Below are 26,247 nucleotides of genomic sequence, written 5' to 3'. Positions count from 1 at the left end.
GCAGTCAGGTCAAGACCCTGGTGAGGACGAAGAGCATACAGATTAGCCTTCCTGAGATGTTTTCCGACAGTTTGTGCAGAAATTCTTCGGTTATGAAAACCCACAGTTTAATCAGTTATCCGGTGGCTGGTCTCAGACGATCCCGCAGGTGAAGAAGCTGGATGTGGAGGTCCTGGGCTGGCGTGGTTACACATGGTCTGCGCTTGTGAGGTTGGTTGGATGTACTCCAAAATTCTCTCTTAAAAAAAAAAAAACGAAGAGTAGCTGCTGCCTTGGCAGGAACTACTGGGGATCCTTGATAATGTTGTCAGTCCTGGGGCCCCCCTGGGTGCACAGTGGTAAGACCCCTTCTTTATTGTTTTGATGTTAAATCTGAAGACAAAGTAGAAAAGTAAGTCACTGTGTCTAGAGAGCAAACATACAAAGCTTCATTATAACAGAAATTATACTGAACAAAAATATAAACAAAACATGTAAAGTGTTGGTCCCATGTTTCATGAGCTGAAACAAAAGATCCTAGAAATGTTCCGTATGCATAAAAAGCTTGACTTGCCTAGTTAAATAAAGGTTAAATAAAAAAAATGACAAGCAGGCTTGACTACTGTAATGCTCTGTCTGGTCTACCCAAGAAAGCCATTGGTCAACTGCAAACCCTACAGAATGCTGCAGCACGGGTACTGTCCAAGACCAGATGGAGAGAACACATTACATCGGTTTTGAGGTCTCTGCACTGGGTGCCTGTGAGCTTTAGAATTCATTTTAAGATTCTTCTATTGGTTTTTAAATCAATCCATGAATATGCACCCCAATACATGTCAGACATGCTTTTAAGTTACGTACACACTAGGTCCCTCAGGTCCTCTGGCCTTTTAAGTATCCCAAAGCCTAGAACCAAGAGGCATGGAGAGGCAGCTATTAGTTATTACGCCACCCAGCCTCTGGAAGAGCCTGCCAGAGAACCTGAATGGGGGCCGAAACTGTAGCCATGAAGTGCTTTGAAAGGCTGGTCATGGCTCACATCAACAGCATCCTCCCGGACACCCTAGATCCACTCCAATTCGCATACCGCCCCAACAGATCCACAGATGACGCAATCTCAATTGCACTCCACACTGCCCTTTCTCACCTGAACACCTATGTGAGAATGCTGTTCATTGACTACAGCTCAGTGTTCAACATCATAGTGCCCATGAAGCTCATCACTAAGCTTAGGACCTTGGGACTAAACACCTCCCACTGCAACTGGATCCTGGACTTCCTGACGGGCCGCCCCCAGGTGGTAAGAGTAGGCAACAACACGTCTGCCACGCTGATCCTCTACACTGGGGCCCCTCAGGGGTGTGTACTTAGTCCCCTCCTGTATTCCCTGTTCACTGACGACTGTGTGGCCAAAACGACTCCAAAATCATTATTAAGTTTGCTGACGACACAACAGTGGTAGGCCTGATCACCGACAACGATGAGACAGCCTATAGGGAGGAGGTCAGAAAATTGCAGTGTGGTGCCAGGACAACAACCTCTCCCTCAACGTGAGCAAGACAAAGGAACTGATCGTGGACTACAGGAAAAGGCGGGCCGAATAGGCCCCCATTAAAATCAATGGGGCTGTAGTGGAGCGGGTCGAGAGTTTCAAGTTCCTTGGTGTTTACATCAACAGCGAACTATCATGGTCCAAACATACCAAGGCAGTCGTGAAGATGGCACGACAAAACCTTTCCCCCCTCAGGAGACTGAAAAGATTTGGCATGGGTCCCCAGATTCTCAAAAGGTTCTAAAGCTGCACCATAGAGAGCATCCTGACCGGTTGCATCACCGCCTGGTATGGCAAATGCGCAGGCTTCTGACCGTAAGGCGCTACAGATGGTAGTGCGAACGGCCCAGTACATCACTGGGGCCAAGCTTCCAGCCATCCAGGACCAAGATAATAGGCGGTGTCAGAGGAAAGCCCATAAAATTGTCAGAGACTCTAGTCACCCAAGTTATAGACTGTTTTATTTGCTACCACACGGTAAGTGGTACCTGAGCGCCAAGTCTAGGACCAAAAGACTCCTCAACAGCTTCTACCCACAAGACTGCTGAACAATTCATAAAATCGCCACCGGACAATTTACATTGACGACCCCCCCCCCCTCCCTTTTGTACACTGCTGCTACTCACTGTTCATTCTCTATGCATAGTCACTTCAACCCCACCTACATTTACAAATTACCTCAACTAACCTGTACCCCTGCACACTGACTCAGTACCAGTGCCCCCCGAATATAGCCTGGTTATTGTGTTACTTTTTATTTTAGTCTACTTGGTAAATATTTTCTTAACTCTTCTTGAACTGCACTGCTGGTTAAGGGCTTGTAAGTAAGCATTTCACGGTAAGGTCTACACTTGTTGTATTCGGCGATTGTTACAAATAAAGTTTGATTTGATCTGTGGACAAATTGAAAAGAAAGCTTAAAACATATTTTTAGCTTTGCTTTTCCTTTGGGTGCTTTTGAATTGTTCCGTTTGTGTCATTTAGTATTTTTTTTATCTTTATTTTTGTTGTGAAGTAAATATTTCAGCTTTTATTTTCATAGTTTTTATTTGCAACCTTGTGGTGGGCCGTCACAGTAGAAAGTTACGAACTCTTCAAATAAACAAACTGATGTAGTGGCACCATCTAGTGGAGAAAAAGAAACGTCGTTGTGCCATTTGCAAACGTTTCAACTACAACCAAGCCCCTGATTGGTCGTTTTTGTTGTCTTTAACTATGTGCTCGTCTATGATTGGCTATAGTGATTTTTACCAACTCTGAAAACATTCTTTACAATTACAAGTTCAAAACGATAATCAAACAAAATACTGTTTGAACTTTGAAAGGTAACAATCGAAATATTACTTTCATATAGACGGTTATTTCAACAACAACAAAAATAGGACACGGTCAAAGTTCCTGAACTGAAAAGTAACATAGGAACTATTTTAGTGGGAGTTGGTGTGTCCTACCCGGATCAGGAAGATGGTTATCCAGGATCCATGGTAGCAAAATGAGAGGTTTTGGTACATTTATCAGCAGACCACTGCTTTTCCTATTACTTCACTTTATTCTAGTGAAATGCGATATAACAGACGGCAATGTAGAGCACTTAAAGCGGGAGCATTCGCTCATGAAACCGTACCAGGGTAAGTACGCTAACGGCATGTGATAATGATAGCTAACTTGTATCTTGTCAATAACGTTAGCTGCTAAGGAGCCAGTCATACTAATTAACTAGATAGTTTACTAACGAGCCCAATAGGGTCCTGCATTCCATTGTTTCCGTCATAACATGCTGACCAGACCGCACGCGCGCATGTTGATTTTGACCCTATCAGGACACGCAGGTTGAAATATCAAAACTAACTCTGAACTAAATTAATTTAGGGACAGGTCGAAACTAGTTTTCACCACCCTAACCCCACCCTATACAGGGGAAACTCACCACCCTATACAGGGGAAACTCACCACCCTATACAGGGGAAACTCACCACCCTATACAGGGGAAACTCACCACCCAACCCCACCCTATACAGGGGAAACTCACCACCCTATACAGGGGAAACTCACCACCCTATACAGGGGAAACTCACCACCCTATACAGGGGAAACTCACCACCCAACCCCACCCTATACAGGGGAAACTCACCACCCTATACAGGGGAAACTCACCACCCTATACAGGGGAAACTCACCACCCAACCCCACCCTATACAGGGGAAACTCACCACCCTATACAGGGGAAACTCACCACCCTATACAGGGGAAACTCACCACTCTATACAGGGGAAACTCACCACCCAACCCCACCCTATACAGGGGAAACTCACCACCCTATACAGGGGAAACTCACCACCCTATACAGGGGAAACTCACCACCCAACCCCACCCTATACAGGGGAAACTCACCACCCAACCCCACCCTATACAGGGGAAACTCACCACTCTATACAGGGGAAACTCACCACCCAACCCCACCCTATACAGGGGAAACTCACCACCCTATACAGGGGAAACTCACCACCCTAACTCCACTTAAACACTCTTTATTTGTATGTATTTTATTGGCCCATACACCCCTCTCTTCGGAGGACAAAAATATTATTTTTTTTACTTTTTTTTTTTTTTTTTTTACAGATATTTTGTTACATATATATTATTTCCCATGGGATTTTTACTCACCAAAGAGTTGGAACACTCCTTTTAAAGTCCCACATTCAATTTTATTGATAAACATTTCATTGTTAATTAGTACTTCAACATTATTCAAATGAAATGAATGTTATAAAAGTGTATAGTATAAATTACAGTGATCTGTCTTTGAAATTACTGCCTTCTTATCCCTTTCAGCAGCATATTTCTCTTTGTTTGTCTGTGCCCTGGTGGCATTCATACAACGTTGTGCCCACATCTTGAAACGGTTACTCTCCCTACTGAGTTTTTTTCCACCCTGCCAAAGCCTGTGCATCTGTTGCTGGTCAAAAATATATGTTACTATTAGGATGGGATAGCATATGTTACTATTAGGATGGGATGGCATATGTTACTATTAGGATATCATATGTTACTATTAGGATGGGATAGCATATGTTACTATTAGGATGGGATAGCATATGTTACTATTAGGATATCATATGGGGCGGCAGGTAGGCTAGTGGTTAGAGCGTTGGACTAGTAACCGGAAGGTTGCAAGATCGAATCCCCGAACTGACAAGGTAAAAATCTGTCGTTCTGCCCCTGAACAAGGAAGTTAACCCACTGTTCCTAGGTCGTCTTTGAAAATAAGAATTTGTTCTTAACTGACTTGCCTAGTTAAATAAAGGTAAAATAACTGTAAAAAATTATTAGGTCCTTGGCCCTTGAGGAGTAACATTAGGCTCCTTAAGAGTACATCTTGGGCCAGGCTTGGGGTAGCCAACTCCACTCAACTCTGTTTAGTCTGCTTATTCATAACTCTTATTTCCATTGCATTACATTGAGCCATTGACCATTACATTGAGCCATTGACCATTACATTGAGCCATTGACCCTTGTGAGAGGGGGGAGGGGAATTGAATTTTGTATTTGAAAGATTCTTACTTGTTTATATGAAAGTTAAGTTCCAAAGAGTTCCAAAGCTGCTAGCGAGGATTAATAATGTTTTTAAACGTTAAAACAGAGCGTCGGGATTGTAGTTCACATGGTGCCAGCTGTCCTCCATACCATCAACTGAGAACCCAAGACTGGGACCGGCTATAAGCCACCTTGGGCCCCCTTGGGTTCTCGAGAGCTGGGCTAGGGGTGGCAATGAGTAATTGATGAACAATGGGAGAAGAATGTGAAGAATTCCATGTTTCCCTGAAATCCTGCTCGACTCTTCACTAAAATGTTGTACAGGTGTTGGAAGCAGCCCATCCAGTCAGTGGGACTTCTGGGGGAGCACGCTAGTCACCAGCTCGTATGTGCGCCTGACACCTGATGAGAGAAGTAAACAGGGATCCATATGGAACACAGTGGTGAGTAAGGAGCTAGCTTCTATGAAATGTATTCTGTTTGGCATTACAGACCGAAAATACAGTCCACTCTCAAATCCATTATAGCTTGATTGGAGAATATCTACATTTTAAACTGATTAGGTCCAATTCATGGTTGAATTGATGATCCAATGTCATTGTGTTTTCTCTGTGCAGCCTGTTTATCTAAAAGACTGGGAGATGCACGTGCAGTACAAGATCCACGGATCGGGGAAGAAAAATCTCCATGGAGACGGCATCGCCATCTGGTACACGAAGGAGAGACTTAATCCAGGTAATGCATCATCTTGCCAAAATAGAATCTTTGTCATCAATCACTTCCTCATTCCAGTACAAAGCTTTGGCAATCAAATCAATAGACTAGTCTATGTGATGTGGTAGCACTGGGTTGCATTTGCCGTAATCACTGTAAGTCTCAGTCATGTGCTCATCATATCTCGCCTCTTTGCCTTCCATTCAGGCCCAGTCTTTGGAAACCAAGATCATTTTGTTGGCCTGGCTTTATTTGTGGATACCTTCCGCAATGATCTCCATGGGATGGATGTAAGTGCAGCGATCTGGCTGGTTGACTTGACGTGATTCTTCCCTTTGCAGGGTCTGTGTTTGGCAGCAATGCTAAGTTCCACGGTCTCGCCCTTTTTATAGACACGTACCATAACGATGAGGCGGCTGACGTGAGTTGATGCAGCTACATTTATCATTATTCTCCTGCGTTTCATGTCAATGTGATGGAAGGATTTTAATGTGATGTATTTTCTTTTGAGTTTCTTTGTTATTTTTTTCATATGAAGCTTTTTAGTTGCCTTCTGAGAAGGACCTTTTTGTAACATTATGAACATCACCTTTAATATGCTGCATTCTGCTTTTTACACATTTTGAATTACATGTACAAATATTTTTGCATCACAGAGTAAGATGGATTGATTGGTAACTGAGTCAGGACTAGGATCAAATAATTGATTCACAATGTCTATCTATATTGAATATTTGTCTGTTTTCTGTTGTTACATCCCTTGTGTTTTACACTAGCGTTCCTTCCCCTACATCTCTGCCATGGTGAGTAATGGTTCTCTGCCCTATGACCATGGGAATGATGGACGTACCTCTGAACTGGGAGGCTGCTCTTCTGAGATCAGGAACAAAGACCATGACACCTACCTGGCCATTCGCTACTCCAAGGGCAGACTCACGGTAGGAATCCCTTTTTAAGATATATAAATTACTATAGTCTAGACATCTTGGATTGGTATCCTAAACGCAGATGAGGCTTAACCTAGTCCTGTATTAAACGGCATGCTTAATGGAGATGCTCCTTGGAGCATGCTTTTTGGTCCAGGACTACGCTTCGTCTTTGTCTGGGAACCTGGCCTCTTGTGTTATGAAATGTATGTATATATTTTTTCTTCTATGTTATAGAGTATATGTTATGTAATTGACATGATACATTTCTATTCAAATAATGGCAATTGCTGAATTGTGCCATTCTGATCTCTACAGGTGATGATTGACATTGATGATAAGAATGAATGGAAAGAGTGCATTGACATCGGGGGTGTCCGCCTCCCCACGGGGTACTACTTTGGGGCTTCTGCTGCTACAGGAGATCTCTCTGGTAGGTTGGGTCAGGTTGTAGAGACTGATTCTAGCTACAGGGGATCTCTGGTAGGTTGGGTCAGGGTGGATTAAATAGACTGATTTTTGCTACAGTGGATCTCTGGTAGGTTGGGTCAGGTTGTAGAAACTGATTCTTGCTACAGGGGATATCTGGTAGGTTGGGTCAGGGTGGATTAAATAGACTGATTCTTGCTACAGTGGATCTCTGGTAGGTTGGGTCAGGTTGGATTAAATAGAGACTGATTCTTGCTACAGGGGATCTCTGGTAGGTTGGGTCAGGGTGGATTAAATAGAGACTGATTCTTGCTACAGGGGATCTCTGGTAGGTTGGGTCAGGGTGGATTAAATAGAGACTGATTCTTTCAAGATGTAGATCATTCCTTTTTTTTTTTTTTTTTTTTTTTGGTCTCGAACACAAATTTAAAAACTGCACGCTGAGAAAGATAATGCCTGACCTTGATTCAATTCTTATTTAAAACATCTTGCTGTGCAGGAGAGTATACACAGATTGAACCAATTACTTGTTTGTCATTTCACAGTCTGGCTTTGTCTGTTGTACATTTGAAGTCTATGGTGATTCATGCTAACACAACTCTCATGTTGCAGATAACCATGACATCATCTCTATGAAGATGTATCAACTGATGGTGGAACACACACCTGATGAGGACAGTCTGGACTGGACCAAGATTGAGCCAAGCGTCAGCCTGCTGAAGTCCCCCAAAGGTAGGTAGATTTATTTGATAAAGAAAACCCATTTCTGTTCTAACCAAATAGACAAATATGGTATTCTATTTGACCACAGTTAGGTATTTGTCATCTTACTGTAGATCATGTACGGTATTGGTAGGTGAGTAGACTTGTTAGATTGAGTTAACCATGATCATTCTTTTAATTGTTCTCTTTCACAGACAACATTGATGATCCTACTGGTAACTTCCGAAGCACACCTCTTACTGGCTGGAAGGTCTTCCTGCTTCTGCTATGTGCTCTACTGGGAATTGTAGTTTGTGGTGTTGTAGGGGCTGTAGTCTTTCAGAAGCGCCAGGAAAGAAACAGGAGGTTTTACTGAGAGGGAAAACATATTTCTGTATGTGAGAGGTATTTGTAAAATGAACTGTTGTGAAAAATACAGATTCAGCAACACATCCAAAGTGAATTTTCTAAAGATTGTACAAATGTTTATATCTGCTGAAGCACCGCAATGATTACAGTCACTTATGGTATTGTCCAATGTTTGTGAAATAACCATGACTAATGGTTACTACCAAGTATATGAGTGACCTTTTGATGGAGGCAGTTTGTTTTTGTTTTTATTCACCCTTTCCCCTGTTATTTTTGCTTTCACAGTACAGGGGATACTTGTTGGTTTGGATCAATCTGTAAAACACTTTGTTAAATAACTTTCAGAGGAGATTTACTTTCACATTTTCTGTATAAGTTGATTTATTTTCACCTCATCTTTTTATACAATTGGGTTCTGAGTGATTGGACTGATTTTACATATGTTTAGGATTTCATTTAGTTTTACATTGACCTCTAACTGCTCTTGACTTTGAATTCAATATGGGTGTTGGGAAGGATTTCGGGCACATTTACATTTGGTAAGGCATACTGGGGGCTTTACAAATCTCTCATGTGAGATTGTGTCACATTTCTCATTTTACATTAGATCCACGGGAATTGTGTTTTTTAATTATTCTGCATAAAGTGTTTCTTTCCTTTTGAGGTGGCTGCTTTAAACACGGATTATTTGAGTGGAAATATCCCTTTACCGTGATTGAATGACTCAAACTGAACAAGGCCGTTGTTGAGTTATCCTGTAAGACTCAATAAAACTGGTCTCCCCAAATGTCTTCTAATGTATAGTCCTAATGCTTTCATATCATGTTGTGTGACAGACAGTACACAAACTAATTGATATCTAAATTGAAGACCATAGTCAGTTAATTATTTTCATTCGTTTTGTGAGTGTTGGGTTAAAAAAATAAAATACATTCGTAGTGCATAATCATGAAACCGGAAGAACATTACTTAGAACTACCATAACCACAAGTCTAACTCGAGTGTTGATTGGACGAAGACAAGCGATAGGTTACGTGGCATTGGTGTCCGCGCAGACTCAGATTACAACATCCTTCGTCTATCATCGCCTGGAAGATGATGGCAGTCAAAATGCAGTCTTGTGTGTTGTTAGTTTTGCTTTTGAACGTTTATTACACCTTTGTCTCTTCGCTGTACTTCCACATCGGGGAGACTGAGAAGAAATGCTTCATAGAGGAAATTCCGGATGAAACCATGATCATCGGTCAGTAACGTTATCTTGGGATTGCTATGCTATTTAGCCTCGGGAAGTCAGCTAACGTGAACAGCTATCTCGTCAAACTACCTTCCGAGTTCGCTAACGTTAACCAGCAATCTAGTTATCTAGCCAGCCAACATTAAATGTGTCTGTTAACTTACTTTTCAGTTGACTTGTTGACAGACTTGGCTAGCTAGTTACTCAAATTCATGAGCAGGTTAGCTAACTAAGTTAACCAGCTAGCTAACGTTAGCTATACAAATCAAATACAATTTTATTAGTGGCGTACACATTTGCAGATGTTAACGCAGGTGCGAAATGCTCATGTTTCTAGCTCCAACAGTGCAGTAATATCTAACAATACAAATCTGACACTTGTCATATTGATGTCGTCAACTAGCTACAACTATCATGATTTGGATACTTTAATAAATATAAACCATATCAAGTGTAACTACATCATATTTTACTGTCGTACCATCCATATCGTAGGTCCTGCCCAGAAACAACCCCAGGCCCTAACACTTTACCCTCTAGCTAGGCACTTGTAAAGATAGGACCGGTAGAAGCTGGCATGTGTAAACAATTGCATTTTTCTCTTTTTAGGAAACTATCGTACACAATTGTACGACAAACAGAAAGAAGAGTACCTTCCTGCCACACAGGGTCTGGGGATGTTTGTTGAGGTGAAAGACCCTGATGAGAAGGTAGGATGCTACACTCAGAAACCAGTATCATTCACATCATATGTTATTCTCTGAGAGAACCCTGTGAGAATAATTAAAAACCAAGCTGCAATGAATAGTAATTATACCGAAAAAGTGTTGCTTCCTGTGTTTTTTTTCTTGTCTGGACTCTAGGTGATCCTGTCTCGTCAGTACGGCTCGGAGGGAAGATTCACCTTCACCTCTCACACCCCAGGAGAACATCAGATCTGCCTTCATTCCAACTCCTCCAAGTTTGCCCTCTTCGCTGGAGGAATGCTTGTAAGTACATTAGTGTGACAAATGTGGGGGAAAAAGGCTATTGCACTCACAATGTGGGTCAATAAGAAAAGCTGATGGCAGGATACAATATGGGATGGGGGGGTGGAAGTGTTTTGAAAATACCCATGTTGATGCTGCTCTGAATTGCTGTGAACCACCCTCAGAGAGTTCACCTGGACATCCAAGTGGGAGAGCACACCAATAACTATGCAGAGATTGCAGCCAAAGACAAGCTGACAGAGCTGCAGCTGAGAGTGAGACAGCTGGTGGAGCAAGTGGACCAGATCCAGAAGGAGCAGAACTATCAGAGGGTTAGTACATTTTTAAATGTTGTTTTATTTAACCTTTATTTAACTAGGCAAGTCAGTTAAGAACAAATCCTTATTTACCATGGCAGCCTACTCCGGCCAAACCCTAACCCGGACGACGCTGGGCCAATTGTGCCCGGCTCTATGGGACTTCCGATGACGGCTGGTTGTTATACAGCCTGGGATCAAACCAGGGTCTGTAGTGAAGCCTCTAGCACTGCTTAGACCGCTGTGTCACTTGGGAGCCCAACTCTAACTCAAGTCTACATCAGCTGTCCTGCTGAGTAAAGCCCTGGACACACTGGTATTGTTTGCTTGCCATGAGTACTTGGCACCTCTGAAAAGAGAGCTGGCTGTAATTTACAAACTGATTCTACATGTAGAAAAATACTAAAATAATGTCACAGACGTCTACCGGCGGGTGGTCCGTAAAACACTGAGCGGAGTGAACGCGAAACGAACCATTTGGTGCAATGTTTTCTCCTTAAAATATCAGTCTTTTCAAGGCAGTTTGATTTAAGACATTTGCTGAATTCCATATTTACCTCTAGCCCCCACACTCTAGCCACTCCTGTAGATCTGAGGGGATTGGATAGATATAAGTATTTGAGTAATGGCTTAATATAGTCTTCTGAATGGCTGGGTGGGAATATCGCCATATTGCTTCCGCCTATCCAATCCTGTCAGATCTACTAGTGAGTAGGGGTCGGGTTGGAGTTCAGATATTGATTCCCTTGGCTTGTGTGCTACTATTTGTATTTCTAAAAGCTTTGCTATGTCTTTTTCAGTACCGTGAGGAGCGCTTCAGGCAGACAAGTGAGAGCACAAACCAGAGGGTTCTGTGGTGGTCCATCGTTCAGACATTGATCCTGGTGGCCATTGGCTTCTGGCAGATGAGACATCTCAAGAGTTTCTTCGAAGCCAAGAAATTAGTGTAGACCTGCACTCTCATTTTGTTGTTTCTGAGTCTGGGTTGGGGATCAATTCAGTTTCAAATCAGTAAATTCAGGAAGTGAACTTTAACTCTATTATTCAATTGAAAATTCTCCCATTGTTTTCTATGAGGCATTTTTCATTCATCAATTCAGGTTTTAAATTCACTTCCAGAATTGATAAGTGAAATGAACCCAACCCTGGTCTGAATGCAGTACTCAAACATCAGTCCGAATGCGTGTTTGCTCCCAGAAGTATATGTGCAGACTGGTGAAGTTACCATCTTATCAGTGAAAACCACCCAATTACTTTGTATTTTGATAGGGCTCTGCTTTTGGATTTTTAAGACCCTTTTATGACATTGATATTGCCCATCCCTGTTTCTATAAGATATCAGTCTGCAATTAGTTTATTTATGATCCTCTACATTATGCTATATGTTTTACTTTAGGCTGGGGAAAAAATTGTTTTATACTATTGATGATATCAAACATGGTTAATACTATTGGTGATATCAAACATGGTTTTATACAATTGATGATATCAAACATTGTCCTTCGAAGGTTAAAACCACCTGTATTTTTTTTCTCAACACATACTGCCCCCCGACACCCCCATAATATATTTCTGTTTGTGACTGTCAGTCATATTACAGGCCGCATCTCTTCTCTCAAAATAACAGGTGTGTTTTCAAACTAATTAGACAATGTTCTCACTCTACATGCATTGTAATGGGGTTTTGTTACTGGCTGAGAGAGATCACCTATTTTAGTTCAGAGCCATACAACAGAAATGGTGACTTGATTTATGAAATGTATTTTTGGTCATGTGTGCATACTGGTCTTTGTGTCTGGATGTTTTTATTTAGATTCAAATGAATTTATGTTTCAACCCCAGATGTATTTAGTGTCAGTCGTGGTCTGTGTGTTTAGAAACAGAAAGACATCCAGCATTTTTTTTTTTTTATGGAGATCTTGAAAATGTGGAACCTTCTCCTGTCTTGTTAGCCAGTATCTATATTCACAAAGCACATTGGAGTAGGATTTCTGATCTAGTATCTGTTACCCCTTGCTATTCATTTTGATTTAAAAGTCAAAGCTGATCCTAGCTCAGCACTTCTACTCTGAGACGCTTACTGAATACGGGCTCTGTCTGTGTTTTTATTTCATGTTCAATTTATAAAGCTGGAAAGTGAGACAAGAAACCTGACATTTTAGTTAAAGGGTGGTGATAGTGTCTGATGTTAATATGGTAGTTCTATGGAAGACAAAAAGTAATGTGAAATACTAGCTATGCATTTGCTTAAGTAAGAAAGCAGTTCACACAGTTTCTCCCTAACTTGCTGAATACACTGCCAAAGATGTTCACTTATCACAATCCATTGACTTGATGATGGTCAAGTGAATATTGATTTAAAGAGATTTGCTTTTTTTCTCCATCTATACTGCATATCTAAGTGAACCAGGAGAGATGGTGTTTTTGGCTTCTGTTTTGTCCATTTCCTTTCTCCAAATACTCAAGTAGAGTTATGAAGACACTGATTTATTTCAATAAAGAACTGCTGTCCAGGTTAACAGTTTGCTCCAGTTCTCATCATGTACAAGGAGTCGATTTGTGGGTAAACATCCATTGTACACTTAAAGTATTTAGCCAGAAAGCAGTCTTTGCTTCTTGTCTATCATAAAACAATTATTAACTACACTGGATAATTTTTGCAAAAACTTTTTTGTTCAGTTAATCTTTTTTTGTGTATCCTTAATGTTCCCAAATTGATTCCTAATTGTGTTAGTTCATCATTGGTGTTTTTTTGTTATGGTTAGATGTCAGAGATTGAGTGTGATTTTAATTTAATTGATTTTAATGGTTTATTTTGGGTGGGAATATTTTAGATTCTGTAAATTTGAAAACGTGTCTAAATTGCAGTCAAATATAAAGTTGTGTGACCTTTGGCTAGCTAGCTTGAATTACTATTTCCCAAGACACTTTGCCAAACAAAAATCGATCAGACGTGGGTCCATCCATTGGGAATGTGTTCTCTAGTTCCCCAAATGCATAGGAATGTTTAGTCTTGATTATGTGTTTCTTCCGGAGCAATGTCTTCGGCGAACTTTAGAAAAACAAAGGTGGTGATATTTTCGTGAGTAGCTCTTTTAGTGAACTAACGAATTATGTCAATGTAACTTTCGTATGGTAGTGTGTGTGAAACACACCGTTAATTATCGAAACTAATTATATTTGTATAGTTTGTTGCTAGACTTCTTTTGCTTCCCGAAATCCACGGGTCTCATTGTGCTGTAGGTCATGGCGGGTAGGAACAACATTTCCCATGCTCCTCTGTGTTGCCACGTGTCCACCCGGGGCGTCTTCATTACGCCGATTCTGTTGCAAAACGTTTCTTTAAACGGAAGGAAATGGGTCTGGACCTACCCGAACGTGTCCAATATCGTGTCCAACTCGTTTTAGCTGTAAAACGTTTTACAACAGTTTGGACTAATGATTACACCCTTGTTAGAAAGCTCGCTAGTCATTAGCCAGCGTCAAGCCAAAGCTTTGCCAATGTAACAAGAAAATTGACACGGAATGTCAGTAATCAAAGGCGTATTGTGACATTTCGAGGAAGAATATGACAAGAACATCGAGATCCGACTGCAAAGGAGAGAACCAGGAAGAATGGACAAGTTCGATTGTAGAATCACGACAAAAACATTCTCTGTTTCATGAGTAACTAACTACTGTCAAATTCTGGGGAATAGCAATACTCTTTATTTTTTCTGTGCAACCTTGGAAGCTGTTGTCATTTGCAACTTTGAAAATGATGTATTCATCTAGAAGAAAACCAGTCCTCTATTTCAAAGAAGACAGAAGGTAAAACATAACGGTATTTGGTATCTGATGTTAACAATGAGAGATTATCCAATCCTAGACTGGTTAGGCTAGATGAGGGAACAGATTTATGCATTTCAAGACATTAGCAAACTAGTAAAATGTCATTTTTATGTACTAGTGAGGCCTATGTGAATCATAAAAATGCACTACTACTGTAGGTACACTAAAGCCTAAATCTCTATTACATTGGGCCACTAGCCTATTTCTCAAAAACGTTTGAGAATGCAGCTGGTGTAAATGGATTGCAGTCAGGTGTTGAAGATGGTTAAAGTATTTCACATAATTTCTTGGTATTGTTCAACCTCAAAGAAATGAGACACCAAAAGTACCTCGTCCAGAAGAGCGTAATCAGTGAGTAGTTGACTACAATAGAAGTCTGTTGCTCTCAGATTTTGTTGTGTGAAATAATGTTGGTGCATTGATTTGTTTGTTTGCTGGTAAAAATTGCATGGTAGTATTTTAAATCAGCCACTCAGCCTTATAATCTAGACGTAGCCAATGCATACAGTGTATATGGGTTTGGTTGTGCAAGCGTTTTAATGTACAATACTAATGCCTAACTGAGTTAATGAAACATTTTAACTATTAGCTCTTTTCCAATGGCAATGTGATGTCTTTCGGCTACTTAACCGCTCACTTTTACATGCATGGCACTTGATCAATTTGTGGTGAAGGTGTGCATCATAGCATTGATTGACTTCACAACATTGCTCAATATGAGACTTGCTATTACTTCTACTTTCAGATTCTGGTCTGGGAAATGCACAGTCTACAAACTATTTGGTCTGTGTGTGGTTTTGGTACTGGTCTCCCTCCTATGGCTCCAACTCAGCTGTACAGGAGACATGAGCCAGGTTGTAGTGGATGACAGACGCCTCCAACATCAGCCCTGTCCGCTGGAGAGACAGGCATCCGCTGCGGACGACCCTTCCTGGGGTCCTCACAAGCTGGCCCTCCTGATACCTTTCAGGGAGAGGTTTGAGGAGCTGCTGGTGTTTGTCCCATTCATGCACACCTTCTTGAACAACAAGAAAATACTGCATAAGATCTTCGTAATTAACCAGATGGATCACTATCGGTAAGTGATGGAAGATGTTATTTTGCTGTTAGTCATTAGGCCTTCAACAGAACTGTTGTCTAATCTGAAGGCCACAACATATTCTCTTCTGTTCTATCCTGTTCTATTCTATTTCAGTCCAATGGTGGTTGATGAATTCTGATTGGCATAGGGGAACTATAATCTGGATGTGCGCCTTACCAAATAAATATTGACTCCTCCTGGAAGTAAATAATGAGTTCCACCCATATCTCACCACAGGTTCAACAGAGCCTCTCTCATTAACGTTGGTTACACGGAGAGTGGTAACGACACTGATTACATCGCCATGCATGATGTGGACTTGTTACCTCTGAATGAAGCTCTGGACTATGGTTTCCCAGAGGAGGGCCCTTTCCACGTGGCCTCACCAGAGCTGCACCCCCTGTATCACTACAAGACATACGTGGGAGGAATCCTGCTGCTCACCAAACAGCATTATCACATGGTAGGTTAGCCTATTGTTAATCAGTCATTATCACATGGTAGGTTAGCCTATTGTTAAGTTAATCATTCATTATCCATAATAATAGACAGCACTTCAAAGCGCCAATATGTTATTTATTTTTTTACCCATGCACATATTAAAATAAAATTATTTGTCACATGCACTGAATACAGCTGGTGCAGACATTACTGTGAAATGCTTACTTAAGAGCCCTTACCAATGATGCAGAGTTTAAAAATAGTAACACAAGAGAAATAAAATAAACAAAAATTTAGCTATATACAGGGAATACTAGTACCAGATCACTGTGGAGCTATATACAGGGAGTACCAGTACCAGATCAATGTGGAGCTATATACAGGGAGTACCAGTACCAGATAAATGTGCAGAGATGAACATGTACATGAAGGCAGGGTAAAGTGACTAGGCATCAGGATAGATCATAATAATTGTATGATTGTGGTGTGTTGTTTTAGCTGTGTCATGTTCTGTGTTCCTGAAGTGCAACGGCATGTCCAACCGTTTCTGGGGATGGGGAAGAGAAGATGATGAATTCTACAGGAGACTAAGAACTGCTGGATTACAGGTAAACCAGGACTGTCCTTTACAGTGAGGGAAAAAAGTATTTGATCCCCTGCTGATTTTGTACATTTGCCCACTGACAAAGAAATTATCCATCTATAATTTTAATGGTATGTTTATTTGAACAGTGAGAGACAGAATAACAACAACAAAAATCAAGAAAAACGCATGTCAAAAATGTTATAAATTGATTTGCATTTTAATGAGGGAAATAAGTATTTGACCCCCTCTCAATCAGAAAGATTTCTGGCTCCCAGGTGTCTTTTATACAGGTAACGAGCTGAGATTAGGAGCACACTCTTAAAGGGAGTGCTCCTAATCTCACCTTGTTACCTGTAAAAAAGACACCTGTCCACAGAAGCAATCAATCAATCAGATTCCAAACTCTCCACCATGGCCAAGACCAAAGAGCTCTCCAAGGATGTCAGGAACAAGATTGTAGACCTACACAAGGCTGGAATGGGCTACAAGACCATCGCCAAGCAGCTTGGTGAGAAGGTGACAACAGTTGGTGCGATTATTCGCAAATGGAAGAAACACAAAAGAACTGTCAATCTCCCTCGGCCTGGGGCTCCATGCAAGATCTCACCGCGTGAAGTTGCAATGATCATGAGAATGGTGAGGAATCAGCCCAGAACTACACGGGAGGATCTTGTCAATGATCTCAAGGCAGCTGGGACCATAGTCACCAAGAAAACAATTGGTAACACACTACGCCGTGAAGGACTGAAATCCTGCAGCGCCCGCAAGGTCCCCCTGCTCAAGAAAGCACATATTCATGCCCGTCTGAAGTTTGCCAATGAACATCTGAATGATTCAGAGTACAACTGGTGAAAGTGTTGTGGTCAGATGAGACCAAAATGGAGCTCTTTGGCATCAACTCAACTCGCCGTGTTTGGAGGAGGAGGAATGCTGCCTATGACCCCAAGAACACCATCTCCACCGTCAAACATGGAGGTGGAAACATTATGCTTTGGGGGTGTTTTTCTGCTAAGGGGACAGGACAACTTCACCGCATCTAAGGGACAATGGACGGGGCCATGTACCGTCAAATCTTGGGTGAGAACCTCCCTCCCTCAGCCAGGGCATTGAAAATGGGTCGTGGATGGGTATTCCAGCAAGACAATGACCCAAAACACACGGCCAAGGCAACAAAGGAGTGACTCAAGAAGAAGCACATTAAGGTCCTGGAGTGGCCTAGCCAGTCTCCAGACTCGAGCCTTGAAACCTTAATGACTTGGAGAAGATCTGCAAAGAGGAGTGGGACAAAATCCCTCCTGAGATGTGTGCAAACCTGGTGGCCAACTACAAGAAACGTCTGACCTCTATGATTGCCAACAAGGGTTTTGCCACCAAGTACTAAGTCATGTTTTGCAGAGGGGTCAAATACTTATTTCCCTCATTAAAATGCAAATCAATTTATAACATTTTTTACATGTGTTTTTCTGGATTTTTTTGTTGTTATTCTGTCTCTCACTGTTCAAATAAACCTACCATTAAAATTATAGACTGATCACTTCTTTGTCAGTGGACAAACGTACAAAATCAGCAGGGGATCAAATACTTTTTTCCCTCACTGTACGTGTCACAAAGAGACAGACATAGCTAGGAATTTGGGTTAATCCCTGATTCCTAGCTATTCTATCAGATTCTGATTAGCATCAGAATCTGATACATCTCCCTACATAGTAGAACAACTCAAGAGTACGTTTGCATGTAGATCAGCAAAACAGCCTCCGCCACGTCTCTAAATACTATGAATAATATAATCAATCTGTCATTTTCTGTTTGTCAGCTCTTCAGGCCCAGTGGGATAAAAACAGGGTATAAAACCTTTCGCCACATCCATGACCCTGCCTGGAGGAAGAGAGACCAGAGGAGAGTGGCTGCACAGAAACAGGTAGAGATGCATTCACTGGACACCTACTACCGTGTTGTATTGTTATGTGTTCTATTCTCAGACAGATACTGGATTGATCTCTTCGGTTGTATTTCTAATCACAGTACTGACATTTGTTTTTCTCTCCTCGTTTTTTGGAAGGAACAATTCAAGGTTGACCCTGAGGGCGGGCTGACTAACTTGCAGTACAAGGTGGAGTCGAGACAGGAGCTGACTATTAGTGGAGCCCCTGTCACTGTCCTCAACATCAAACTGGAGTGTGACACGGACAAGACTCCCTGGTGTCTGTTGAACTAAGATGGCCTCCATGATAGACCTATGCTGCCTCTCATCTGGGTTATGTTCATTATCCATCAAACGGAAGAAAACAGACTAAAACAGGGAGGGACTACCTGAGCTTCTCCAATGAAAAACACTTGTTTTTGTGTGCCCTAATGAATATGACCCTGATGCTACAGAGGGGTGCTGTTAGCCCCTGCTTGCTGTGCTACGTCGGGACAGTTTCTGGTCCTGAGGACATGGCTAAAACAAACAACCGCACCAGGAGACATGGGTACCATATTCTGGCCGGTCCAGAAAAGAGGCTTTGGCCTCTGACCTTTGAACCCAGCAACGCCTTCCCTCATTGGAGAGATGGAATGTATTTATAAACTAGCTAAATGATGTTGTGCTTTAGATCTGCAGCGTAGCCGTCTGGCTTGCATTCAGAACTGTGAGTGACTGGATCTCATGCAGGCCTAACTTCAGGGGCTTTAAACTACAGACGCTTTGCCAATATTGCCGACACATTTAAGGAAATGTGTACTGAAATCATAAGCAAAGTCCTTTGTATCTGTTTATCCAGGGACCGACAAGGACCAACCCTGCTTAGCTTCGGAGGCCAACCAGCAATGGGATGTAAGGTGGTCTGTTGCTGAGTGTGATACTAGTGGATCATTTTCAGGAATCCCTTTTCTGTCCTTCAGTTGAACTCTGCTGTACCGTCTGGCTTAATGTCTTATCATCAGAGTTAGTTTACTATGAAAGGGTTTTCTTTCTGACATTGTAATGCACCGGATTGGCATGCCACCTCCATGATACATAGCGCTGGATTCTCATCCGGTATCCATTGTGACCCATCATGTACTCAACTAGTAGTGAGTTGAGTATCAGAGTGCCATTTTGGGTTTGTTGTTGATGGTAAATCAGCTTTTAAGGTTTACAGTTTGTGCTTTTAGAAAGTTTTCAGAGAACGACTTGATATTATGAAAGTATGTTTGGGTAAATGAACATATGTTTAGGTAAATGAACATATGTTTAGGTAAATGAACATATGTTTAGGTAATGTCAAGCGTATGTTACAACAGTTTGGCCATATATCATACTGCTTCAATGTCTTTTTGAATGATGGTACTGAAAAATGTATTTGTACAATATTCAGTATTTATATAAAGTTATGACTCAAAACCCCGGGGGAAAACATGCACATTGTTTTATTCTCATTATAAATGTCTTCATTGTACATAATATGATTAACACATCTATATCGTATTTTCAATATTTAACATGATCTAACTGATCCGTTTGGAAGTTCTGTATGACAGAAGACCATTGTACTTAGACTTCGTTATGTTGACGTTTCTCACTATAATTGAAAAGTACTTGTTTCAGGTGAAACCTTCTCAGGAAATGCTTATAGGGTTAGTTAATAACTGATGGCACTTTGCTTGACAGTGTAAATTAAGGTGTGTAACCTGTTGTTTAGATTTCAGGTGCTTAAAGCGACCACTAGCCTGTCATTCCAGGTGTCTTTAATCTTCCTGATCCTGTAAACAGCCTTTGAAGTCAACCCTGCATTGTCCCGCTGGTTATAGACAAGCCACATTTTGAATCTAGTAGATACTTGTATCACTACCAAGAAGTCTACAATAGCCTGTCTGAAATGTACTATATGGTATTGTAAGTTTATAAAATCAGGCATAACTTGTTATGCATTTAAAGTCAGCTCAAGACTGCAGTAGTTAGGCCTATTTCTGCTTCATGACCATGAAAAGTTTCATTATTGCGTTTAAATAGCCCAGGGAGCAAGCTACCATATGTCCTGTCCATATGTGATTATGGTGTATGCCTTTTGTAGCCACATATTTATAGAAAAGACACATTTATTTCATAAGCACAAACTGAGTCTCACTCAATGGCAACTTTGCCTAATTCTGGGGGCAGACGTTTCCTGAAACCCAATGGCATTCGTTTTCGATTAGATCGTTATTTCATTTGAATATCACAATGAAAACCTTTAGGCCTGTCTACTGAAACATGATTGTGGTGATTTGTTACTTCAGCCCCGCATGCAAAGCTCCTGTCTGAAGTCTTTGTCAGGTCATAATTGATCCATCGGCTCTTGGTCGACCAGAACACATTTAGGACAGGCCCCATCAGGAAAGGTTTACACTAATCTCCTCAAAGTAGTTTCTGACTCGATGGGACAACACCTCTCAGGCCCTCTGATCTATCTGTTGAGGCGGGGTATAAAGTCCTCGCCTCCCGCCTGGAGAAGGAGCCACATTGAGCCACACTCAACCGCGCAGCATGACGAGAGGAAGCCTGAGCGCGAGTTCCCTCAACGGGACATCTCCTTTCTCATTACCATCAAACTTTCCTTTTTATGGTGGAGCAACGGACATCTCCTCATGCTTGCCAAACACGATTCTATCAACAACACAGACAAAAAAAAATCGCGATCCTTCAGTGTAGAAGTGATCCATTCCGTGGGTCCTTCCGGGGAAGCAGCCGCACAACAAGCCATGCACATCCAGCGACCAGGCGTAGCCGCACTGCACCATCCTGCGATGCTGACTTGGGCTCATTTTGGAGACACAAATTCACTTCACCCAGTTTACTAGAGGCGTCTAAGTGGTTATAATCAAGTTCTGTAGAACGGTAAGATTTAAAGTATAATTTATGTCGTAAATGTTTCCGACTTTTATTGTTATGGTCCAAAGGATAGTAGCATACATTATAGGTCTCGCATCGAATTGTATTGTAAAACTGATGATCTAACTCCTCTATATATTCCAAATGGAATAAGGATCATTGGGATAATGTATAATTAAGAATATATAGCAAATGAATGTTTGTTTTCTCTCAGCAGGAGATTCCGCACTATCTACACACCGACAACCAGCTGACTAAAGTAGAAGAGGTGTGCAGTAAGCAGCGGTACATGATCACCGGACGGAGAAGATTCTTCTGGCCTCGTCGCTGAGACTGACCGAGACACAGGTCAAAGTCTGGTTCCAGGACAGCAGAACGCGGTGGAGGAAGGCCCACGGGGACATGGTCGGTGTACCGGAGAGACACACTAAGGGTGAAACATCGAGCAAGGAGGAGGATTAGTTGATTTCCGTGTACAATGACGAGTCATGGGTGTATTTTTAAAATGTGTTTTATATTAGTAAATGCCTTGAGTCCATCACACACATTCATGATGATTGTTGAATTCTTATTCTTGTCAAACAAGAGAGAAAATTGCCGATATTTTACCACTGTGTGGCCTGGCATGGTATGCTTTTGCTCATCAGCTAGGCTATGAGTCACTGAAGATTTAGCCATATCATTTTTGTAATGTATTTTATATTCCTCATATCACAACATTCCTTATGTGATATAATTTCCCCCGCCTTCCTTTTACACCTGGAGTTTTTATTGGGTTCCCTTTCAGTTTATGTGGTGGCATTTATCCACGTACCGAACCCAGGGTGTAGGCATAGCCTTGTTCCGAACCCAGGGTGTGGGCCTTCTGTACCGAACCCAGGGTGTGGGCCTTCTGTACCGAACCCAGGGTGTAGGCCTTCTGTACCGAACCCAGGGTGTGGGCCTTCTGTACCGAACCCAGGGTGTGGGCCTTCTGTACCGAACCCAGGATATAGGCCTTCTGTACCGAACCCAGGGTGTAGGCCTTCTGTACTGAACCCAGGGTGTAGGCCTTCTGTACCGAACCCAGGGTGTAGGCCTTCTGTACCGAACCCAGGGTGTGGGCCTTCTGTACTGAACCCAGGATATAGGCCTTCTGTACCGAACCCAGGGTGTAGGCCTTCTGTACCGAACCCAGGGTGTGGGCCTTCTGTACCGAACCCAGGATATAGGCCTTCTGTACCGAACCCAGGGTGTAGGCCTTCTGTACTGAACCCAGGGTGTAGGCCTTCTGTACCGAACCCAGGGTGTGGGCCTTCTGTACCGAACCCAGGATATAGGCCTTCTGTACTGAACCCAGGGTATAGGCCTTCTGTACTGAACCCAGGGTGTGGGCCTTCTGTACCGAACCCAGGGTGTGGGCCTTCTGTACTGAACCCAGGGTGTGGGCCTTCTGTACCGAACCCAGGGTGTGGGCCTTCTGTACTGAACCCAGGGTGTAGGCCTTCTGTACCGAACCCAGGGTGTGGGCCTTCTGTACTGAACCCAGGATATAGGCCTTCTGTACTGAACCCAGAGTGTAGGCCTTCTGTACTGAACCCAGGGTGTAGGCCTTCTGTACTGAACCCAGGGTGTGGGCCTTCTGTACCGAACCCAGGGTGTGGGCCTTCTGTACCGAACCCAGGGTGTAGGCCTTCTGTACTGAACCCAGGGTGTGGGCCTTCTGTACCGAACCCAGGGTGTAGGCCTTCTGTACTGAACCCAGGGTGTGGGCCTTCTGTACCGAACCCAGGATATAGGCCTTCTGTACTGAACCCAGGATATAGGCCTTCTGTACTGAACCCAGAGTGTAGGCCTTCTGTACTGAACCCAGGATGTAGGCCTTCTGTACTGAACCCAGGATATAGGCCTTCTATACCGAACCCAGGATATGGCCTAGCCTCCTGTATTGCTGTTGTTTCTGTTCTTAATGTGGAATATTTTCGACTGATCACTGTCTCTATATTGTTGTTTTGACTGATATTTTTTAGCTACTTGATATGCAATTCTCTTGTATTTTAATTTTTTTTAATAAACCTTTGACCTATAGATGTGAAATGATGAATAATATATAGGAAATGCCTTGTCCAAAACAGCAAGTGTAGATTTATTAAAGAACACACAACTTGCTGCAAATAACTATAGGCTACATAAATATATAATCCAAATCGACTAATTCTAATATACTCGGATGACAATAGTGTGATGGACAGAAGACTGCAGGTATAGCACCAAACTGAGTGACTAATGCATTATGGGCCACTACAGACTGTTTATTCGTTTTCAATGAGTTAAGAAGTCCCCCCAGGCACACTGGCCTTCACTTAACCAGGTATTATGTTCCTAGAAGCCAGGTGTGTGGAGGTAAAAGCTTAAAGTCAGACCCAACACTGACATTCTTCTCCCTAATTGACCTTTATGGACTCGAGCTGACAGAGACAGGAAATGTTTGTGCGCGAGAGTAAATAAATCAGACAGTCCGGAGAGAGAGAGAGAGAGAGACAGCCATAAGGGCACAAAACGTTCCACAATTTGAGCCTAAATATGCTTCAAGGTTAAATTCCTCCTCACGCCATTTGCACACATTATATATATATATACCTTCTTTTTTTCTATTGTGTTATTGACTGTGTTTGTTTTACTCCATGTGTAACTCTGTTGTTGTATGTGTCGAACTGCTTTGTTTTATCTTGGCCAGGTTGCAATTGTAAATGAGAACTTGTTCTCAACCTGGTTAAATAAAAGGGAAATAAAAAATTAATAAAAAAATTGCAATTATGTTGTAGATGGAAGTTTCCATTATGTAGTTATTAAAAAATAATACGTGTGAAATTAATTAACATTATATAATTAATAACTAATAAAGTTAAAGTAATTCGGGGTAAATAAAATAATATTGTTGAATTGAATTAAACATTTTTTTGTTGCAAATAGGTAATTATAGAAAATATCATGAATTCTATCCCAGATCTGATTTCAACAGAACATCAATATTATCTTAAAAAGTAAAGGTTTTTGCTCAACCCGCACTGACCTTTACTGAGACCATTAAAATCCACTAGAGGGCATTGACCACATAATAGTTTGCGTGAATGCATTGACATGGAGGCTACGGTTTTTTTATTTTTATGTATGTAGTTCTGTCCTTGAGCTGTTTTTGTCTATTAATGTTCTGTATTAGGTAATATTTAATGTTTTGTGTGGATCCCAGGAAGAGTAGCTGATGCTTTTGCAACAGCTAATGGGGATCCTAATAAAATATTTAAAAAAATAGAGCACCCATAGTAACCAATTAATTCACTTGAAATCATTAATATACCACCAAATTAAATATAAATGAAAATAAATTATTAAACCAGCACAAGATTTGACAAAAATTATGCCCTTCAACTTTACCCTTGACAAATGTACTTAACTAGGGCAATATTGTAACTATTTGAATTGATAAAGTTATTATTAAAATGCTGAATTAATATCATCAACGACAATGTATATTTAATAAGGGGATTGTTTTCTTCACTCCATTTCTCATTCAATGTACTGAAACCATAAAGGTAATCTGTAATGACCTGATGTGTCCATGAATGTTCCATTCAGCAGAGTTCTATAAAACGGCTCATGTTTTTCATGTCCTTTATACTACAGTTTACTATATAGAATAAAGTAAATGGCATTTCCTATAACACATCCTATTTCTGTTCCTTTCTGAATAGAGTAACCTCCTTCCTTGTAAAAGGGACTTAACTCCAGTTAGCTGATTCAAGGCAGACCATGCAGGGTGACAATAATCACATTTTAACTCAGCTTCACACCCCTGCGTGCCTACAAAAACTCCAGCTGCTTAATACCTCCTTTCAGACCAGCAAAATCTGTCATTAATTGCCAGAGGCAAAATTAATAGTTGTTAATGGCCACCTGAATCAAAGGCTCCGGGGCTAGATCTGCCAGTAAAACCTATTAATTCTATACAGCGGGACTGGGCGTTATAGGATTGGTATAGGGGACAAGAGGGGTGGAGACTAAACTCCTTTGGGACTCAAAGGGCTCTTTGGCCCTTGGTGGTTCACATCAGCTTTCCACAGAGCAGATCATGAAAGATGGAAGCAGGGGGCTTTTGTGGTTCGTCCTGATTATTTCTCCCCTGAAAGGACTGACATCTGTCCTGGGTTCCTGGGACTGGCTGTTTCTCTGATCTACTGGTCCCCACCCCACCCCCACCCCACTCCCTCAACAACATCTAAGATGGTAACTACCAAAAGAGGGAGGGAAGGTACCCTGGACATAACGTAAAGAGGACATATTTCCCAGACCTTTGACCTTAGTAAAACAATACCTCTTTAACTGACCTATTCTCAAAAGGACTTTCATTTAGTAGACCTATAGGCCTATTCTGTAAAGGACTTTCATTTAGTAGACCTATATTCCTATTCTGTAAAGGAGTATCATTTAGTAGACTTATAGGCCTATTCTGGAAAGGACTTTCATTTAGTAGACTTATAGGCCTATTCTGGAAAGGACTTTCATTTAGTAGACCTATAGGCCTATTCTGTAAAGGAGTATCATTTAGTAGACCTATATTCCTATTCTGTAAAGGAGTATCATTTAGTAGACCTATAGGCCTATTCTGTAAAGGACTTTCATTTAGTAGACCTATAGGCCTATTCTGTAAAGGACTTTCATTTAGTAGACTTATAGGCCTATTCTGTAAAGGACTTTCATTTAGTAGACCTATAGG

General features: G+C 41.6%; 3 protein-coding genes and 1 long non-coding RNA gene across 11 annotated transcripts; all 4 read left to right on the top strand.

The window, feature by feature from the left end:
- Window positions 1–2,839: 2,839 nt before the first annotated feature.
- Window positions 2,840–8,996, top strand: LOC115167302 (vesicular integral-membrane protein VIP36). Of its 2 annotated transcripts, none has more exons than XM_029721612.1 (8): window positions 2,840–3,159; window positions 5,390–5,508; window positions 5,683–5,800; window positions 6,121–6,200; window positions 6,556–6,717; window positions 7,024–7,138; window positions 7,747–7,866; window positions 8,052–8,996. In XM_029721612.1, the coding sequence occupies exons 1-8, from the start codon at window positions 3,024–3,026 to the stop codon at window positions 8,210–8,212; spliced, it is 1,011 nt and encodes a 336-aa protein (XP_029577472.1). In that variant the 5' UTR covers window positions 2,840–3,023; the 3' UTR covers window positions 8,213–8,996. The 2 variants fall into 2 exon arrangements, with proteins under 2 accessions (XP_029577472.1, XP_029577463.1); XM_029721603.1 differs by lacking the exon at window positions 6,121–6,200 and adding an exon at window positions 5,987–6,069 and having other exon boundaries at window positions 2,845–3,159.
- A 264-nt stretch (window positions 8,997–9,260) lies between these two features.
- LOC115167339 (transmembrane emp24 domain-containing protein 9-like) lies at window positions 9,261–13,245 on the top strand. Its single transcript, XM_029721686.1, has 5 exons — window positions 9,261–9,448; window positions 10,049–10,149; window positions 10,303–10,428; window positions 10,593–10,739; window positions 11,525–13,245. Exons 1-5 carry the CDS (start codon window positions 9,301–9,303, stop codon window positions 11,672–11,674), a joined length of 672 nt encoding a protein of 223 aa, XP_029577546.1. The 5' UTR covers window positions 9,261–9,300; the 3' UTR covers window positions 11,675–13,245.
- Window positions 13,246–13,700: 455 nt separating this feature from the next.
- Window positions 13,701–20,030, top strand: LOC115167312 (beta-1,4-galactosyltransferase 7). 7 transcript variants are annotated; one of them, XM_029721645.1, is made up of 7 exons: window positions 13,701–14,534; window positions 14,865–14,906; window positions 15,301–15,633; window positions 15,874–16,099; window positions 16,602–16,685; window positions 18,477–18,581; window positions 18,720–20,030. In XM_029721645.1, exons 1-7 carry the CDS (start codon window positions 14,482–14,484, stop codon window positions 18,876–18,878), a joined length of 1,002 nt encoding a protein of 333 aa, XP_029577505.1. In that variant the 5' UTR covers window positions 13,701–14,481; the 3' UTR covers window positions 18,879–20,030. The 7 variants fall into 7 exon arrangements, with proteins under 7 accessions (XP_029577505.1, XP_029577516.1, XP_029577510.1 ...); XM_029721656.1 differs by lacking the exon at window positions 14,865–14,906 and having other exon boundaries at window positions 18,723–20,030; XM_029721650.1 differs by lacking the exon at window positions 14,865–14,906.
- A 998-nt stretch (window positions 20,031–21,028) lies between these two features.
- LOC115167296 (uncharacterized) lies at window positions 21,029–22,046 on the top strand. Its single transcript, XR_003870466.1, has 2 exons — window positions 21,029–21,500; window positions 21,709–22,046. It is a non-coding gene; the product is annotated as an uncharacterized LOC115167296 (long non-coding RNA).
- The last annotated feature ends 4,201 nt before the right edge of the window (window positions 22,047–26,247 follow it).

The sequence above is a fragment of the Salmo trutta genome, chromosome 3 (genome assembly GCF_901001165.1).
Source record: "Salmo trutta chromosome 3, fSalTru1.1, whole genome shotgun sequence".
Taxonomy (NCBI): domain Eukaryota; kingdom Metazoa; phylum Chordata; class Actinopteri; order Salmoniformes; family Salmonidae; genus Salmo; species Salmo trutta.
The sequence above is the reverse complement of the archived record's forward strand: the minus strand, read 5'-3'. Positions and strand labels throughout refer to the sequence as shown.